At 36.8% G+C, this 20,122-nt stretch overlaps 1 protein-coding gene across 1 annotated transcript in view; it reads left to right on the top strand.

Moving 5' to 3' along the window:
* DTL (denticleless E3 ubiquitin protein ligase adapter) overlaps nucleotides 1-20,122 on the top strand; it is a 45,851-nt gene that overhangs the window by 12,601 nt on the left and 13,128 nt on the right. Inside the window, exons 6-12 of the mRNA XM_019635461.1 lie at nucleotides 439-504; nucleotides 1,716-1,828; nucleotides 3,666-3,739; nucleotides 5,069-5,172; nucleotides 5,472-5,576; nucleotides 12,163-12,275; nucleotides 18,403-18,492. Of these exons, the coding sequence (XP_019491006.1) occupies nucleotides 439-504; nucleotides 1,716-1,828; nucleotides 3,666-3,739; nucleotides 5,069-5,172; nucleotides 5,472-5,576; nucleotides 12,163-12,275; nucleotides 18,403-18,492 (665 nt within the window). The remainder of the gene's footprint in view (nucleotides 1-438; nucleotides 505-1,715; nucleotides 1,829-3,665; nucleotides 3,740-5,068; nucleotides 5,173-5,471; nucleotides 5,577-12,162; nucleotides 12,276-18,402; nucleotides 18,493-20,122) is intronic.

The raw sequence follows: 20,122 nt of genomic DNA, 5'->3' as shown, positions 1-20,122 counted from the left end.
TTCATACTGCCAAGAATACCTTTAAAGTTACTTATCCTCTCTGTGCCTTAGGTTTCTCATCTGTAAAACGGGGATAATAAGATAATTTATATAAAACACTTAGGATAGTGTCTAGCACTTAGTAAGCACTCAACATATTTCGGTCATTGCTTATTTATCATTCTTAATATAATTTTTCTATATATGTATATATAAAATTTTAGGTGGTTATAAGAAAATTTACACTGGGATTATTTTTAAAAGTTTTGTTCAAGTATTTTGAGTTCTTTGTAATCCTTTCCCTTCATTTTCTTGTTTGTTGTTGAGCCATATACTTTTTAATTTTTAATCTCCAGTGCCAATTTTAGAACCTAGCATATAATAGATACTCTAGGAAACTTAAATTAAAATATATCATTGACTAGTTTTATTAATTTTTCATAAACTATTTTCCCACAGCTGTCTTCTGTACAGGTGGGAGAGATGGCAACATTATGGTTTGGGACACCAGGTGCAACAAAAAAGGTAGTCGAGTTCCATTTTCATTTTGATGAATGTGGGCTATTCCCACACTTACTTTGAATGAAAGGTCTATTGATTTCACCTGATAACCAGCAGGGGGCACATGTTCATAATCCGACATTTCTGCTCACTGTTCTAATTCCCAGGATTTTAGCAATTGTTGCAAGTATTACCCGCTGTATCTACCTCATATTATCTTCTGAACTATGATGCTGTTTACCTAAATTATTGATGGAAATTAAATTATTAATACATGGGCTCACTGGTAAATGATCTTTTAATTTAAAAAACTTTGGGCTTTAACAAACTGGATTAGATTAAATATAATTATGCTGATATTGCCCAATGATGCCATTAAGCAGAATTCAATAATCATCTCTGTGCTTTCTTTACCCAAAAAAAAAAAAAAATTTTTTTTTGAACTATTTTTTAGAGCAGTTGTAGATCCACAGCAAAATTGAGCAGAGCAGAAAGTACAGAGTTAGTTCTCTCTGTACTGATTGATATACCCCGTCCCCACACAGCCTTTCCTGCTATCAACATCTTGCAGCAGAATTGGACATTTATTACAACTGATGAGCATATACTGACATATCACTGTCATTCAAGGTCTGTCTGTACTTTACATTAGGGTTCACTCTTGGTATTGTACATTCGATTGGTTTTGACAAGAATAATATATATCTATTATAGTATCATACAGGATAGTTTCACTGCTCTAAAAAACTGTTCTCCATTGATTTATGTGCCCTCCCCTCAACCCCTGGCAACCACTGAACTTTTACTCTCTCCATGGTATTGATTTTCCCAGAATGTCATATCATTGGAATTGTAGAATGCTTTTCTTATTTAGCAATATGTATTTAAGGTTCTTCCATGTGTTTTCATGTTTAGTAGCTCATTTCTTTGTAGCACTGAATAATATGTCATTGTTTGGATGTACCATAGTTTATTCATACATTCACCTACTGAAGGACATCTTGGTTGCTTCCAAGTTTTGGCAGTTATGAATAAAGCTGCTATAAAACATCCATGTGCTTATTTCCTTTTTATACATTATAATCTCAGCATAAGATGTGTAGTGCAGTAGCTCTGCTGGCTTCTAATTTCACTAATAAAGAATATTAATTTCTGAGATCTTATGTATAAATGTTACATTCAGCATAGGAATAAAGTTGTGAAATCTAAATCAATTTCCTTGGAATATCTTTCAGATGGATTTTATAGGCAAGTGAATCAAATCAGTGGAGCTCATAATACCTTAGACAAGCAAACCCCTTCAAAACCTAAGAAGAAACAGAATTCAAAAGGACTTGCTCCTTCTGTGGTAAGGTTTTATAGCTGTATACGTGTGTGCAGATCTTAGCAGTGGGACAGAATCTCATTTTAGGGAATGTGTTAGACGTAAAATAGGAGCTATAGATTAAGTGAATGAGAATCTTCATTTCCTCTTGATGTCAGTGGGTTTATTGCTTAATGCTTATTCAGGATTTAGAGTGCAGCAGAGTAACGTGGGGGCATGTTAAAAGTTCAGCTTCCTGGGCCTCATCCTTAGGTATCTCCATGCATACACTTATCCACAGTTAATGTGATACATTAGGAAAGTGGGGATAGTTTGAATATTAGGTGTCATCATACAGTTTTCTATGAAGAGAAGGACTCTCTGTTTTCATAACAAACTACAGAAAAGATGGGAGTTTTTTTATGTGTTTTTTTTTAACTTGGCAAAATATTAAATATACTGAGAAATATTTGGATAGAATGCAGTACCTCTCTCTATTATCTGTTGGTCAAAGATCAAACAATGCCCATAATACATCTTTTTTTTTTCTTTTTAAGATTTTTTTTTTTTATTGGGGAATTGGGGGATGGGAACAGCGCTGGGGAATTGGGGGAAGGGGAACAGACAAGTTGCTGTCTTTTTGTTCTTCAGTCTAGTTGTGGAGGACGTTGCTTCACTGGCCCAAGTTGGCACCATTATTGCACTCTTCCTGGGCGAGGTAGATCAGTCACTGGCTTCTGGATGGCCGCTCACGGCGGCTTGAAGGCTGCTCACGCTGGCTGCTGGCTACACACGGTAGCCCATGGCAACCCACTGCTACAGGGGCTGCAGCATATGCCTAGCCAGTGACTCATGGCAGCCCAGCTCCAGGTTGAGCTGTTGTTCAGCATCTTAGCTGTAGAGGGCAGTGTCACTGGCCCTCATATGTGGGATCTGAACTGGGGCCCTCTGGCATCCCAAGCCAGCTCTTAACCAACGTGCCACTCAGCTGGCCCTACATTTTTTTTTTTTAGCTGAGCCATCCTGCCACCTGTTGGCAGCTCAGCGGCAGCTTAGCTCAGGCCGGGAATTGAACCAGTGTTGCCCAGAGCTCACACTCCTGAGCAAGCTCTTAACCAACTGAGCCACTTGACCGGCCCTAGTACATCTTTTTTCTTAAAAATAATCACTGTTGCTCTTACTGTAATGTGTTTATTTTTCTAATATTCCTGGTCTGTAGGATCCAAGTTAATATTTTGGGGCGGTATGGTTACCAAAACATTAGGACTTAAAATAGCTTATCACGAATCAGGACACAGGTATGAGGGAAATTGATAGGGTTAGCATGAAGTCTTTGGAGGCCAGATGATTTAAAATGAGTGATATTTCAGTCATTTAATCAGATTCTGAGCCAAGAAAACTTGTTAACAGCCATTAGAAGGTAAACCTCCATTGAGCACCTTTAAATTTTTCAGAACATGTAAGCATTTTTCATCAATAATTCTTTAGATACTTTTATATGGTAATCTAGGTAGACAGCGACATGTTATAGATGAAGTTAAATGAGTTTCCTAAGGATACAGAGCTTATTAGTGGGGCTGATTCTAAGTAGAGCCAGTAGAGCCAGTTAAATCTTTTGATCACCAATTTCTTTCTTGACTATAAGTCAAAGTGTTAACTCTGTATACTACAACTTAATGTAGTTTAGGTTATTTCCTAGCTAAAATGTACTTCTTGGCCAGCATATATATCTATCTGATTAGGATTATTGGAGAGGGAAAATTTAACCTAACTCAGAATTTGGCAGGGGAGGGAGCCATTTTAGCTCCTTGGTGTTTTGATGGTGAAGATTGATATCCGAAATAGGATTTCCTTCTTTTCTTTTTCTTCCTTGTACTATTAGGATTTCCAACAGAGTGTTACTGTGGTCCTTTTTCAAGATGAGAATACATTAGTCTCAGCAGGAGCCGTGGATGGGTAAAGAATTTTTTCCATGGTTATTTTGATGATATCTCTTTCATGAACTGCGATGGAGAAATCACCTTGTCCCATTATGACTGAATGTGTGCTTTTAACTTCCAACATATTGAGAGCCCAGCTGAGAAGAAAAGCTACAGATCACATTGGGAAAGATCTAGTTAGGACTCTCCTGAAATAATTAAATGAGATAATACATGCGTCACACTTAGCATATTTTGTAGCACATATGAGCAGTGTTGGCTGCTGCTATTGGGTAGACGCTGGATGGGTAGTTTGGTTGTCTATTCAGTATATTTTAATTAATTATTGTTATTTCGAGGAGTGAAATTTCTGTTACCTTGGATTTTATCTTCTCGAGTCTGAACATGAAATTAACATTTCTGGGAGTACTCTATTTAGATTGATAGTAGACCTAATGACTTTCACTTACCTGCCATCCATAATTGGCCTGAATTTTTGGCTTCCAGGTTAGTTTGTGGTACTTCTTGATAGGTTACTTTGTTAGAATATAAGTTAGTTGAGTATCGGGACTCTTTTTTTTAAGTACTGTTCTTTGCTACCTTATTTGCTCATTGTATCTCCCAAGACATCCATCCCTTCAAAAAATGTAATTTAAAAAGATGATGACTTAATAATCTAGGATTTCCATTGTGTCCTCTGGACATTAAAATGCTTCTGAGGATGAAATTTCTCAGGCACGATTGAAGGATTATGTAAAAGTTACCAGTTGTGCTTGTGAATGGCTGTGAGAGCTTGCTTTTGTTTTTTTCCTAAGGATACCGCCTTATTACACCAAGCTTGTGTTTTCTAGTTCCCTACAAACTAGGTATAGAGGATTAAGATAATTGCCCCAATTGATGAAATGAAAAAAAAAATAATTTATTTCACAGGAAAATTTGTTTAGATTACTTAAGGAGTTATACATAGAGATATAACCATGGGGACAGAGCTTGTTACTTTTGCTGTCAAAGCTTACATGGAGAGTGTTAAAGGCTTAGGAAGTGGGGTTTTTTTCTGCAAACAATGAAACAATGACTATCAGCACCCAACCTTCATCTTCCTTATCCGCTCCCTTGAAATAAACTCAAGGTAACCCTTCACTGGGTCAGATCACATCTGTTTCCGTTCTGCCAGAATTGTAAGCCTGACATTAGAGACAACAGTATGAGATATAACTCAGTCTTTTTCCCAATGAGATATCCTTACTTTACCTGGCTGGTGTGCCAAAGGAGTTAGATTAAAAGTCATTTCACATTCAATATATTTGAAACTGGTTGGGGTTGGAGAAGGACTACAAAATAACCATTTCTTTACTTTGGTTTTTAGGGTAATCAAAATATGGGATTTACGTAAAAATTATACTGCTTATCGACAAGAACCCATAGCATCCAAGTCTTTCCTATACCCAGGTAGCAGCAGCCGAAAACTAGGTAAGCCTTTTCACAGACTAGGACTTTTTTGTAGAGCTTTTTGGGAGACAGTAGTTTTTGTTAAAATTTTAAAATAAATATCAAGCTAGTTTTCAGCAGCATAGACTTAAGAACTCTACTATGTCGTATCTTTTTGGAGTTCAAAAGATAAAAACGAATATTTTTGGTTTGTATGTATTTTGGGGAAGAAGAATTTTGGTGATTCTTTTTATGGAATGATCTTTTAGCTTCAGCATTTTTAGCCCATTTCTTCTCACTGTCATCAGGACATGCTGCTAACTGCAGTTTCCTTTTTCCAGGATATTCAAGTCTGATTCTGGATTCCACAGGCTCTACTTTATTTGCTAACTGCACAGATGACAACATCTACATGTTCAATATGACTGGATTAAAGACTTCTCCAGGTAAGATCTTAGTCATTCAAATTGTTACCCAGAAACTAATACAGACTTTTTTGTTAATGATAATTTAATGTTGATTTTTTTTTTCTAAGCCAAATTTATTAAGATGTGAGGATGTTAGGGTCTTTGATTAGTCCTAGTGGTGTTTTATAGGTGTACTTTCCTTGTGATGATTTCACAAGTATAAATAGAATCCTCCTCTGTATGGTGACTTTTATTGTAATAGCGAGTCTCTCCCGAAATTATGCCCCTTTGGCTATATTTAGAATTACCTCAGTTTTTGTGGGATAGAGAAGGCTGTTCTACTCAGCTCTTGTCCTGTTTCGGGGTTCATTAATTTAGGGGGCTGAGTTTTTTTAAGCCCCCAAAATAATTCCTTCCTACCTCAGCCTTCTCAGTGTTGGACAGAGGCTATTTTTTATACTTTCCCCATCCTCACCCTTTTTTTCCTTCAAGAAAATTAAAAGTGAAATCTGATATTTAAAGCTGATAAGTGACATTTTTAAAAAGAAACCAAAGTTTCTCTAGCACACTCTAAGAGGGCTATTTGGGTTACATAATTTTAAGAACATTATTAATTACTCAAGCAAGCTACGTATTGGTAACTTGGTTCTTCCTCAGGTATGGCTCTGTCAGAAACAGACTTTGAATTCTATAACCAATCCCCAGATCTATCCAGTTCCCACTAAAGTAAGGTGTACTGATAAACAAGAAATCTCAAAAGGGTACAGAACTTTACAGGGCTCTTCTAGAAATTTCCAAAGACTTCCCCCAAGCCATGATTAGGACTTTGATATCTGTGGCAATATCACAATTGGCATTTCCAATCTCCTGAAAGACGAGTAGGTCTGGTGTTATCTAAACAAGAACAAGAGTATTTGGAAAAGGGAAGAGGTTTATAATTTCTTTTGCTATTTTCCTGAATGAAACCACAACTTTTAAAGACAACTTCTAACTTAGTTACCATTTTGTTATAGTGTGACACTAAAAGGAACCTTGAGTTCAGTTTGTCCCTCTGCCATCAAACTGATATGCCCAAGGTCACTTTTTCCTGTGCTACTAAAATAATTCATTTGGCTCTCATAGATAGATAGATAGATAGATAGATAGATAGATAGATAGATAGATAGATAGATAGATAGATAGATAGCATTCCTTAAAAATTGAATAATTTTTATTCATCAGTAATTGAATAATTATATCTGGTAATTACTTGTCTTTTTCAAAACTTTTAAAAAGGCTTCTGGGCTCAATCTTTATCTTCCCTACTTTTCATTCACAATATTGTATTATACTAAGTGACGCTCATAAGGATGGCTCTGAAACTCTTTAATGAAGCATTTTAAGAGCCCAAGTTGTCAAAGAAGATTAAATTGAGCTAATTAAAGCCAGTGTAGGTTTTAGAATTATTTTTTGCATGATTTGAAGATTAGTGTACTTTATGATAGCTTTTCTTACTCCAGCAGAGGGCAATAAATACTTAGAAAGATGAACAGTTACAGTAATGGAGTTGTATTCAGAATAAAGGAGCTTGTTTATTTTGGGGGGGTTTATTTATTGTCAGGGTAGAAGAAATTTTCCTCTACCCTTCTAGGTTCCTCTGGCTGGCCTAAGAATTAAATTGACATGTCACCAATTAACAGGAGAACGTTCAGTTTAATTTTGTACATAAAGGGTTTCCACAGGAATATGAGGCAGAGGGAAAGGACAAACCGGGCAGTTGAGCTTGTATGCCATCTTGAGCTAAGGAGAAAGGGATAGTGGTTTGGGACTTCAGAGGAGAGGAAGGCAATTCACACAGAGATGGAAAAGCAAATGTTTGGTAAATAAATGTTTGCTGGGCCATACAGAGACAGTGGGACACAGAGCACTCTGATCGCTAGCTTTCCCCCCACCACCATACCTAGTCCATATTCTTTATAGATCCCTCTGGTGATAGCTCTATTCTAGGAACAGGCACTTTATCTAAATTCTGTTAGGCAGTTAATGGGGAGGTAACAAGAAAAACTTACGGAGTCTTCTGTTTCTTAGAAATAATCAGCCTAAATTAATCCTCATGCCAAATAGACATTTCACAGTCCAGAAGCTGAGTTGGTAGATTGTTCCATTGCATTGAACCAGTCTATTAGTCCTGACAATAGTCCAGTTAAATTCATTATAGGGGGCAGTGATGCAGGTGGTCTCCCAAGTTAGGCCTGTATTGTGTAAGCAAGAACTCAGGTATTTAATAAAAGGCATTTCTGGGGAAACAGAAGTTAATGATTGGAGGAAATTATAAACCAGTTTCTGAGCCTAGGAAGCAGCCAGTGAAGAAGATTTCTAGATGTCAGGATTGAAGTATCTTTTGCAGTTTGAAATGTCTTTGATGATGTCATCAGGTGTTCAGATAATCTTTGTGAGTGGCTTCCACAACAACAGGCATGAAGATTATCTAAACATGGGCTATTGTGGTGATCTCTCTTCAGTTTATATCAAGTTGTTCAGCTGTAGTTTGTAGGGCTTCGGGGAAAAGGGCAGCTTTAGCTCTCAATGATTCCAAGTCAAAAGTGGGGGCAAATTGGAAATGTTAGTTTGGAGAGTTGATAAACAAATATTTGAGGAAACTAGAGTTCAGGATCCAGTCCAGTTTACGTGTGGAAAACAAAACCTCCAAGACAGTTAATACGACTAGAATCTAATATCCACAAGTGTGTAATATAGTTTCTATTGAAACAAAATCATTTTTCTCTAAAGTCATCCTCATTTTTATCAAATATAGCAAATTACAACTAATTTACTTGCAGAATAAGTCTAGTTTCAATAAACCTGGCCTGATTATTTACATAAATGCATCAAGAGTAGCTGTTGATCATACAGGCTCTTTTAAATCTGTTTTGCTCGAACTTTCCATAAGGAATCTCCAGATTGAACGTTTAACAGCACCTCGAGGCTAAGAAGCCAAGCCAAAGACTTGCCATCAGTCTTCGCCTGAAATACCTTTAGCTTTGGGTTAATTCCTCTCTTCTTGAGGTCTCCAAAATACCTGAGGTTCCTGCACCTGCCAGGAAGTGACCTTCCTTGCTTACCTAGTAGGGCTGCTGGGAACCCTACGTAAGCGAGGTACCAGGCTGATTTTTCCAAGGGGGCTTTATTGGCTTCCATAAAATCAATCTTAGTTCCTTAAAGCTGTCTGGTCATAGCTGAGTCTGTGCACGTCTCCCTCAAATATTACATCCTAGTCAAAGCCTTGGTGATATAACCAGTGTTTTCAATTGTGTCCTGTTACAAAGAAAACAGATTCTTAGTGAACTTGTGTAAATAACTGTATTGCCATGGAAGTAAGAATACTCAGTTTCCAAATTCTGTAGGGATCAGGTAGGCAGAAAAAGATAAAATGTTTCAGTTCTGCTTAGAAAGGTATAATTCACCAAATTGCTGTGGGTCATAAGTAGCTGAGGAGGAAAAAAATGTCTGTATGTCTGGCAAATAAAGATTAAAAAACCAGTAATATTTCAAATTTTAAAAAGTCATAAAAATTAAATCATCTTCTCAGTTAATTTAGTCCCATGAATTAATTCTCTTGATACTGATATTTTGTTAGCAGTTTTATGAAGCCATCAATTTCTCCAGTAGAGTTCTACAAATTCTTACCCAGTTCTACAATATGATCTGAAAGTTATTAGAAACCTATGTTCTAGAGTACTTTCCATGAATCTCTTTGAAGATGAAGCACATTTTTAAAAGCACCAGAGTAAAACAGTAACTGTCTGTAAATGACAAAAGACTTAAAAGGGCATGGTAAAATGGCATGATTACAATGCTATGGACAAGGAATTTTGGTTATTTCTGTAACGTAGATTTAAAGATAGTGAGTAGAATTATGACTGATAGCATTACCAGGATTTTTTTTTAAAGAAATTGCATATAATTTTTAGAACACTTACATTAATAATATTTTATCGATGCAGTTTAACTTAAGAAGATTTATCATTACTTAATTAACAATGTTTCTAATGTAATTTAACGTGCCAAATAAGCCTAATTAGTTTAACGTCTCCCCTTTTTTTTTACTTCTTTTTTTTTTTTTTTTTTTTTTTTTTTTTTTTTTTCTTTTTAGCTGAGCCATCCTGCCACCTGTTGGCAGCTCACGGCTGCTCAGCTCGGGCTGANAGCTCTTAACCAACTGAGCCACTCGGCCGGCCCGTCTCCCCTTTTTTTTTAGAGAGAGATTTTATTAGGGAATTGGGGGAGGGGAACATCATTGGGGAATCGGGGAAGGGAAACAGAGAAGTTGCTGTCCTTTTGTTCATCAGTCTAGTTATGGAAGATATCGTTTCACTGGCCCATGTTGGTATTATCATTGTGCTCTTCCCGGGTGAGGCAGTTGCTTGCCTGCCATTGGATGGCTGCTCACAGCAGCTCACGCTGGCTACCAGCACACTCATGGTAGCTCACGGCAGACCAGCTCCAGGTTGAGCTGTTGTTCACCATCTTAGCTGTGGAGGGCACAGTGTCACTGGCCCTCATGTGGGATCCGAACCGGGGCCCTGCTGTTCAGAGCTGGCGTCTCAAGCCAACTCTTAACCAGCGTGCCACTTGGCCAACCCCTCCCTTTTTATAAAGAGAGAACAGTCCTTTGAAATATATCCCAGGGGCCCTCTGGAAAATTACAAACTTAGTAGAGGTTAAAAAGACTTCATATAGAATTTGATTATGGGAAATTTGTGAAAAATATCAAAAGATTTTAAAGCACTCAGTCGAATAGGATCACAGGTCTCTGAAATGATACTTGATACTCATTTAACCATGGTGACAATTAAAGACTCTGGAGGCAAATACAGAAGTAAAACTTAGCTCTTGTAATAAAAAACCTGATAAAACAACATAAGAGATTATTTAGGTAAAACATACAACCCCTACTTTTTAGATAGATTACTCAAAGGTAAAGACAAACCTTTTATAATGTCTTTATCAAGAACAGACCAAAAGTCCAATAGAACTTAGTCCTTTTAACAGGAAACCAATTTCTAATTTTGCATCAGCTTACTTTTAATATTAAAACTCATTTACTTAAATTCATTCCAATCTTAGCCAGCTTGACCAGGCATAAAATTCTTTCCAAGATTCCTTTTTTCACAAACCTTCTATAACTTTCTTTTTTACATTCAGATTTTGTCCTGTTTTTTTCCTCTTTTGGTTTTTTCTTTTTTTTTTTAACCTCTCTTTAGGACAAAATTACTTTCTTTTCCCTTAACAAAATGCATTCCCATTCATTATATATATATTTTTTTAATTGAAGACGCATATTTTATTTTCTTTGCATACTAATAATGTTTACCTTAATCATTTTAGTAGTTTTAATTACATGTATTAATTAGAATTTTTAACCCTTAGAAACCTTAATTTCTAGTGAAAACTTAGCGATTGTAGACTGTTAATCCAGTATTTTTTTTTGATTGGCAAAGTATGAATGCATTCCATAATTTCTAGAAACATGTTTGTTCATAGTGCAATCTTTTAGCAAAGCGCAAGTCATGGCTACAAACAGACCCAAACATAGTAAGTTTATAATAGGTGTATCTGAAGTGATTCATATCCTGCGTAAGTTCACAATGAAAGTGTTTGATGTGGAAAGTATTTGATATGCAGGCTTTTTCTTGAAAAACTATAAATGCAAAGTTTTTTTCCAGTTTTATTCTAGTAAAAGGAAGGGATTTCTTTGAGCACTTATAGAAAGCTGTTATGTCCCTTAATAATAATTCTCTCTCTTCTGTTAGAAGATTGGTGTGAGAATTTTTTTTTCCTTCCTAAATGTATTCTTAAATTCTCTAACAACTGAGATTTTTTTTTTTCCTTTTATTTCCTAGTAGTGTTCTGATGCCAGAGACCTCAAACTTTGGTGTCCTTAGAAGAACCTATCACATACATTGTGCTGGTTTGGATTACTTGCCCTTTTACCATGGACCCGGAAGGAGTCTAAACCTAAAGTTGTCTAAACCTAACCTAGTTGGAGTATCTTATATATGAACATATAGTTTACCCAACTAGCCGCTTCTACTCTTCAGTCTATTTAAAGGGCTGTGTTAAAAACATTCCCTCATCCCATATAAGCTATCTATAAACTTAAAAACTGACTTTTACCTATTCATGCAGCAAACGTTTGACTATCTATTCAAAGCACTATTAGGTCTAGTGAGGAAAGAATAAGATATGTAAAATTTATCCTCAAGAGGTTTGAAGTCTAACAGAAAGACCACTGTATTATGCAATGGCAAAAGCCCTATTCTGGGAAGGAGAGAGGGGGCCTAATAAAGCCATTTTACTAAAAGACTGGACATTGGCTCCATTCTTGTCCTTTAAGAATGTTTTTCATAGCCCGCTTCATACCAAGGATTTGGGTTTAGATCATGAGATGGGGTCTAATATAAAGCCTCCTTTCAGGATTTCCTTTATTTTCTGGCAATGTCTAGTTCCTGTTTATCTGTAGCTTGACCATCTGCTTCAGTAGTCAATACACTAATAAAACTCATCAGAACATGTATACCGACACATTTTATTTAAACACTGGAAATAACAAGAACCAAGTAATTTAATTTTTTTCTTCTGGCAGTGGCTACCTTCAATGGACATCAGAACTCTACCTTTTATGTTAAATCCAGTCTTAGTCCAGATGACCAGTTTTTAATCAGTGGCTCAAGTGATGAAGCTGCCTACATCTGGAAGGTAAGTTGCCAAACTTCCCCTACAAACATGAGACTAAAGTATTCTTGCAAATATTTCTTCGGCCCAAGTCAAGGTAAGTTTAGTGTAAACATGTGCTATTAACTTTCTACATCAGAAATTCAGTAAAAGTTGCTTTTTGCCTCTTAATGTAGGCAAAACCTCACTCTGATTGTCACAGAATATATCACACTTTCATGGCCAGAACTTCTTAGAAATTCACCATCCATAACCTCCAATAGTTTCACAGATTATCAAGAAATTGAGAATTCAGAAGACTGGAAAGAACCATAATTAGTTTGTCCTGCTCCCTGGAAAAACATGCTGTAATGCCTTTATTCCTTGTGTTTTCAAACTCTCATTGAAAATACATAGAGTCGGGCCGGCTGAGTGGAGCGTTGGTTAAGAGCTGGCTTGGGACACCAGCTCTAAGCAGCAGGGCCCCAGTTCGGATCCCACATGAGGGCCAGGGACACTGCCCTCTGCAGCTAAGATGCTGAACAACAGCTCAACCTGGAGCTGGGCTGCCATGAGTCGCAGGCGACAGCGTAGGCTGCAGCCCCTGCTGCAGTGGGTTGCCATGAGCTACTGTATGTAGCCAGCAGCCAGCGTGAGCAGCCAAGAGCCTCTGTGAGCGGCCGTCCAGAGGTCGGCGACCGATCTGCCTCACCTGGGAAGAGAGCAATGATCACAATGCCAACATGGGCCAGTGAAGCAACGTCCTCCACAACTAGACTGAAGAACAAAAGGACAGCAACTTGTCTATTCCCCTTCCCCTATTCCCCAACGCTGTTCCCCTCCCCCAATTCCCCAATAAAAAAATCTTTAAAAAAAGAAAATACATAGAATATTTTGATCCCTAGGATGTAGTCTATACCCAAATCAGCCATAGAGCCTTACTTACATAAAACACTCAAGAATATTTGTATAGTCACAGTTCTTTACTCTCTTCTTGTCTTGTAAGTGATTCAGTCTTCAGGCTACTAAAATATATGTGACTAATAGTGAGGTGGGTACTAGATTATTGGAGGGATCACTTTATACTTATATAAATGCCTAACCCACTATTCTGTACACCTGAAACTGATTTAAAATAATATTGAATGTCAACTATAATTTTTTTTAAAGAGTCGTGGGGATACAAAGTATAGCATGGGGAATGTAGTCGATAATGTAATAACAGTGCAGTGTCAGATAAGTAACAGACTTTTTGGGGTTATTACTTTGTGAGGTATATAAATGTCTAATCACTATGTTTTGTACTCTTACGAATAAAAAATTTGCTAGGTAGAACAAAAAAAATACAACAATAAACATGGTAATAACATAAAGAAGAGCATTAAGGCGTTTGTTTTTCTAGTGCTAGAAATTATCTTCTAGGTTGCCCTGTAATTTCATAAGTGTCTTTGTCATTGGCGAATTGAACAATCAGAGTTCACACATTTTGGATTTTAGAGTCATAATGTCTGAAACTTTATAGGCCCACAGGTTCAATAGTATATCCCTTCTCAGAAGAAAAATTAAACCATTTTTAATTCTGCCAACATCTAGGAAGCCATATCCTTAATATTGTCTTAGGATAAGTATAGAACCTATCGGGTATGAAGCATATTCTTCAGCTTAATTTCATCTGTCCCTGGGAGAAGTGCTATAAAATGATAATTATATACCTAGAGTTGCAAAAATGCAACACTGCCTTATTTAAAGTTTTTAGTAACAATATCCTAGATGGTCACAAGGTGGAGATGTTGTCCTATCCAAGATGCTTTTGGGTTGATTTGCCTTTTTTTCTACAATATTTCTTTTATTTGTTGTATTTTTTAATGGAAATTTGCTTATAAGACATACTTAAGCCTTCCATCTAGTGATGAGTTCTTACCTAACTTCTTATCTATAAAATTCTTCAGACGTGAGCTTTAAACTTTAACAATATGTGTCACTAGTACTAAAGCTTCTGTCTTATATTTAAAATTTTGAGTTTCAGGGTGGGTCTTAGGCTTATTATTTTACTATCTTTCTGTTTTTCCTTTCTCCTTCCCTCACTGTCGTGGCTATGTTCCTTTCTCTAACTTTGGCTCCCAACTTAGCAGGAAGTTTTTATACCTACCGAAGGCTGTATCTTTTAAGTTTCCTTCTTTAAAAAAATTTTAGACAGACCAAAAAGCCTAATGAAGGATTATCCAAAAAATAATTCTGCACTGATAATTTTTTAGAGTCATTTAAAATCAGTTTCTAAATTATATACATAATTATGTATATAATTATATTGTGTGTGTGTGTGTGTGTGTGTGTGTGTGTGTGTACAGATATAGTTTCAGCTTTATTGCCAATTCTTACAAAAGTTCCTTCCTAGCCCTCTTCTCTTAATACAAGGCCTTTTCCTTATTGTTTCAGGGAGTAAGAGTTGAGCGGTACATCCTCTCTTTAAAGACATGCAGTAAAGATACTTGACTGTTGTTAGGAACCCACGTTCAGTTCTCTAATTAGTGGCTATCACATACATGGGTGACCCTTTCTGAATCCCGAATTCCTGGGCTGGGTCACATGTTAGTGCTGAATGACGTGGTTCAGACATGATGTTCTCCTGCCTGTCCACACATAACTCAGTGTGCGGACTCTGATATTTGAGATCCTGGCAAGCTTACTGCTCCTAAAATTGAATTTGCCTAGTGAGATGGCTCAGTTTCTCTTTACCATGATAAATAAAAGTGGGGCGGGAATCAGATTTAAAAACAGCTTCACACAAGCTGAGTATCCAGGCTGTTCGGTTGTCTTATAACTGCTACATTTCCAAGTAGTCAGAATTCACTCAAGTGTTGGGATTTTTTCTACGCTGAAAAGTCCATGGGCACAGAAAGACAGAATGAAAGAAGGGAGTTTTAGATCTTAAGACACGAGAGAATGGTCTTTTAATCCTCCTCATTGCCTAGAAAAGGGGAGGTGATACTGAGGCCCAAGACTTAAAATAAAAAGATTTAATATTATGTACATTTTTTTAATTTCTTACCCTTGTCCCTTTCCCCCCTTCCCTGTTTCATTTCCGATCTAGCCACTGAATAGTACTGAAGTAGTTATAAATAAACTTATTAGGCACAGTCATTCTATCACTGACTGCAAGACATTGAGCCTGACACTTGAGAAAGTGTAAATGATCTCAACAGAAATAAAGATTAGATTTGGTTTCTAACTGGGCAGAGTAAGGAGATTTTTTTGAGGAAAGGTTCTGATCTTTTTTGCATGTTTAAGGATATAAAATGTTTTGTGAGGGCTGTAAGTTAGAGCCAGTCACTTCTAGAGGTACCTTCATAGTTCTAGGAGTTTAACTTTGGGATTCTTATGCCTTGAATTAAAGTCTTCATAACAAGTCGAATATGTAAGAGGACAATTTTCTGTTATTTTGACCATCCCCAGAATGCGTAGATGTAAATACCTCTTGGACTTAATAGTCTCCTCTTCCTACTTAAAAAGTAGAGGCAGGCTTTTAAAAAAGTGAAATCATGTAATTATGGTAATGTTTTTATAATACAGTGACAATAAATAAAAATTTATTTGAATAAAAATGAAGGATTTAAAAGCTGCCTGAGTTTTATTAGAGGAAATTAATCTTTGAAGTACTCACCAAGTATGCTATACCATATAGGATAGTCGTAACCTGTGAAAACACTTGTTACTAATGTTCATAAAAACTTATTGGATATTAGTTCTCATTTCAGCCTACAACAAGCCCCTACCTCCATTTTTAAAAAATTTAGATAGAATTCATATCATAAAATTCATTTTAGTCATTTTAATGTGTACAATTCAGTGATTTTTTTTTGTATAATCACAATATTATGCAACCATCACCATTATCTCATTCCCAAACATTATCATTCCAAAAAGAAACTCCATACCTTTGAACAGTTCCTCTCCATTCCCCTGAGCCCCTGGTCCCTGACAACCACTAACCTGTGTTCTGTCTCTCTGAATTTTCCTATTCTGGGCATTTTATATAAATGGAATCATACAGTATGTGATCTTCTATGTCAGGCTTCTTTCACTTAACATAATGTTTCTAGGTTGTCACTGTGGCATGTCTCAGTACTTCATTCACTTCTATGGCTGACTATTCTATTGTATGGATAGACCACGTTTTATTTATCCATCAGTTGGTGGACATTTGGATTATTCCACTTTCTGGCTTCACGAGTAAAGCTTCTATGAACATCCATGTACACGTTTTTGTTTGAATGTGTTTTCAATTCTCCTGGGAGATTAGAATTGCTGGGTCACATGGTAATTAATTCTATGTTTAACTTTTTGAGGACTCTTCCCCCCACTTTTAATGCTATGTAAAGTGCCTGGCTCATGGTAATTATTCAACAAATGCTGACTTTTATTGTCATTATTATTCCTACCTTATTACCAAATTGTAAAAAGTTTTTTCAAGGGATCTAGCCTTTGTTTTTCTCTTAGATCCTGTAGATAAATGCAGTAATGTACATACATGCTGTTGGTGGATGTTTGGTTTTCCTTGAAATTTATTTTAATCTTTGTGTACACATGTACATTCTCCTGGGTATTGTAATGCCTAGGAAACTGAGGAAGAGACAGTATCATGAAGTGAAAAGCTAGAGGCAACAAGCAGAGCAAACCAGTGAATGGAGTAGAATAATGTATTTCTACCAGGGAGTGTCAGGAGGCTAGGAGGATTTCCTTTTCCTTTTAACTTGCTGCTATCAGCCCTGCTTGGGCTTTGGGTGAATAGAAACTTAATGGGTTGGGGCCCATTAATAGAGCAGGAAGGAGAATTTCTGTGACTGTTGAGATGAAGAGAATCTCGGAAGTTTTTTCTAAAATATGCTACCTCTTGAGAGAATAAATTATTCTCTGTGGCATTTTAGGAATAGGCCGTAAGTGAGACCCTTTAGGATGCTATTCAGCAAAAGATTCCTTTTCTGTTAAGCTTTAATTAACCCAGCAAAGCAAATTAGACTCTGTCTTTTGTCTTCTTTTGCTTTGAATCATTACTTATGTGCCATTTAACCCAAGAGAAGAGTAGTAATAATTGAGCTGACTAACCTTATGAATCAGTACGTCAAATCTCTTAACTACAATCTGAGGAATCTATTAAGTTTACTTAGTCATTCTCACAAATATTCTTTCCAGAGTCGCCCCCACTGTCTTCATATAAGTGAACAGTGATTCAGAGCCTTAGGAAAATGAAAAGAGAATCATTTCTTTTTTTCAAACATGCATGCTAATAATAGTTATGGGAGTTTGTATTCCATCTTGTACTGATTAATTCCCATTGCCTCCAAAAGGGATTGACAGCTCTGAGTCAGACAGCTGTCAAATGCATATCACCAGTGGCCTACAGTGAGGGGGAAGATAGGATTCTTAGTTACATTTGTAGTATTGCACAATGTGACCTTTCTTTTTATATTATACATTAAAATGTAGCAATAGTTATTTGAAAATTCAAGATTTCTTTAAGCAAATTAACAAATAAAATTTTAGAGGAGTTTTTCTTCCGGAAAGGATACCAAAGTACCACATAAAATATAGTTTATATCCTTCAAAATGAAGGGGGGTATAACTTTGGACTTTGGTAAAACTCAGTGAATCTTCTGGAAGAAAGACTGTCCTTTTGTCCCAAGAGAGCTGGTAGCATGTCTCAGGTACCTTCAGGATTTCGTTCATGTAGTGTTCCTGGAAGTAGCTGGCTCGGGAGGACCTGAAAATGTCTGGGCTATGTGAAAACAGGACTCCCCTTGAAGTGCACTGCCCAGCAGCTGAACCTCATCCTTACATCAAGTTTACCAGCTAAGGGGTGAGGCACAACGCCAGTCTTGAATTTTAGTCAAAACATGTATAGCTAGATAGCCCTGATTTGAAATGAGACCTGCACTGGTATCTGAAGCTCATTAATTACTTACTTTGGCTATTTTCCTTCTGTTATATCAATGACAAAAGTCCTTTCATTGTCCTTTGGGACTCATTCTCTGAGCTGTAAGTAGGCATGTCCAGGGGTCTTTGGTGACATCCGTAAAGACCTCTAAGGCACAAATATGGAGAGATTCAGAGCCTCTGTCCGGGAGTCCTACCACTGCTCTGCTGACTTGTTTGTTTCCTTTTCATGGTGCTCTAGGTCTCCACACCCTGGCATCCTCCTGCTGTGCTCCTGGGTCATTCGCAGGAGGTCACATCTGTGTGCTGGTGTCCGTCAGATTTCACAAAGGTTTGTAAACAAATCTTCATAGTTGGCTTAAAAACTAGACCAGAGATTTGTAGCGTTTCCCAAGGTTAGTTTACGAGTTATATAGACTTTCATGCTTAAAAGATCTAGAGGCCATCCAGGATCTATGTCAGCATTAATTATACATATTCTACTTTTGTCTACTAGTAGAGAAATTATATTATGCATTAAGGAATAAGGATTTCTGGTTCCCTAGAGTCGTTCCTTTCCTAAACATAAAATTAAGTTTTTCACGTAATTAAAATTTGATCCAAAAATTTAAGGTTAAAAGAAAATCTAAGGTGGGCCGGCTGAGTGGCTCAGTTGGTTAAGAGCTCGCTCAAGAGTTTGAGCTCTGAGCAACAGCGGTTCGAGTCAGCCCGAGCTGAGCAGCCGTGAGCTGCCAACAGGTGGCGGGATGGCTCAGCTAAAAAAAAAAAAAAAAAAAAAAGAAAATCTAAGGTTAGAAGAAACATAAATAAACTCCCTGATTTCATATAATAGTAGCCCAAGTTCTACTCACTCTCCCCACCCCTACTGCCTACTGCCTATGGTCTTTGGGTTATTCTGGGTTTATAGGAAATCTCACTTATGTGGAGATTCCTCTTTCTCATTTTGACATTTTGAAAGGTTTTGTCTCTTGCTCCCATCTGTTTTTTATCTTCCAGAAACTTCTCATGGTCTGGTCTACTCCTGGCATCCCTGCTAGCTCTCCAGTACTGCTGTGGATTTTTTTTTGTTTCTGTATACCTGTATAACTGTTCTGTGCTTATCTTCATGATAGACATTTTTTAAATCATTGCTTTAATTATCAGTAATTACATTGATATTACACCAATGACATTTTTTTTTTTTACATTTTTCCTCTGAGATTCCATGTAGCTTCCAGTGAAATACCTTCTTTTAACATGGAGTTCTATATCTTCCTAGAACTTACTAAGATGAATGGTTTTTTAATTATTCAGTTAATCACATCACATCTTTGCAACCATATGTTGTCCCTATTTCTATGCACAGAAAAGACTCAGTGGAAGTAGTAGGACTGTTTACCTCTACTAATCTAATGATCACTTTTTTTTAAAGTTTTTAAAAATAAATTTGTCCCTAGCCTAGAGTTAAGAAGGTAAAAATAAATGATGTAGCCTTTGAAATTGGAAAAATTTGGATCTACTAGCGCTGCTACTTAATTACGGTGACCTGGGGCAAATAACTTTATTCTCATTTTATAGATGAGATTATTTGAGTACAAAGCTTTTTATATTGTGGGAATTAAGTAAGATAAAGAATGTAAATTGTCAGATACACAATAGGTACTCGATAAATAATAACCCTTGTTGGGCCGGCCGAGTGGCTCAGTTGGTTAAGAGCTCGTTCAAGAGTTTGAGCTCTGAGCAACAGCGGTTCAAGTCCCGGCCTGAGCTGAGCAGCCGCTGAGCTGCCAACCGGTGGCAGGATGGCTCAGCTAAAAAAAAAATAAATAAATAAAAATTAAAATAATAATAATAATAATAATAACTCTTGTTAATAGACTGTAGAGTAACGGGATTCCAAGCATTTCTTGTTAAGCAGTTAAATATGTGTGTCTTCTTTTGGCCTCCCAGTAAGGAAAGGAAAAAGCTGCCAGTCTCTTGGG

This window comes from Hipposideros armiger, unplaced genomic scaffold, assembly GCF_001890085.2.
Source record: "Hipposideros armiger isolate ML-2016 unplaced genomic scaffold, ASM189008v1 scaffold_22, whole genome shotgun sequence".
NCBI lineage: Eukaryota > Metazoa > Chordata > Mammalia > Chiroptera > Hipposideridae > Hipposideros > Hipposideros armiger.
Note: the sequence above shows the minus strand (reverse complement) of the source record. Positions and strands in the feature narration are given on the sequence as shown.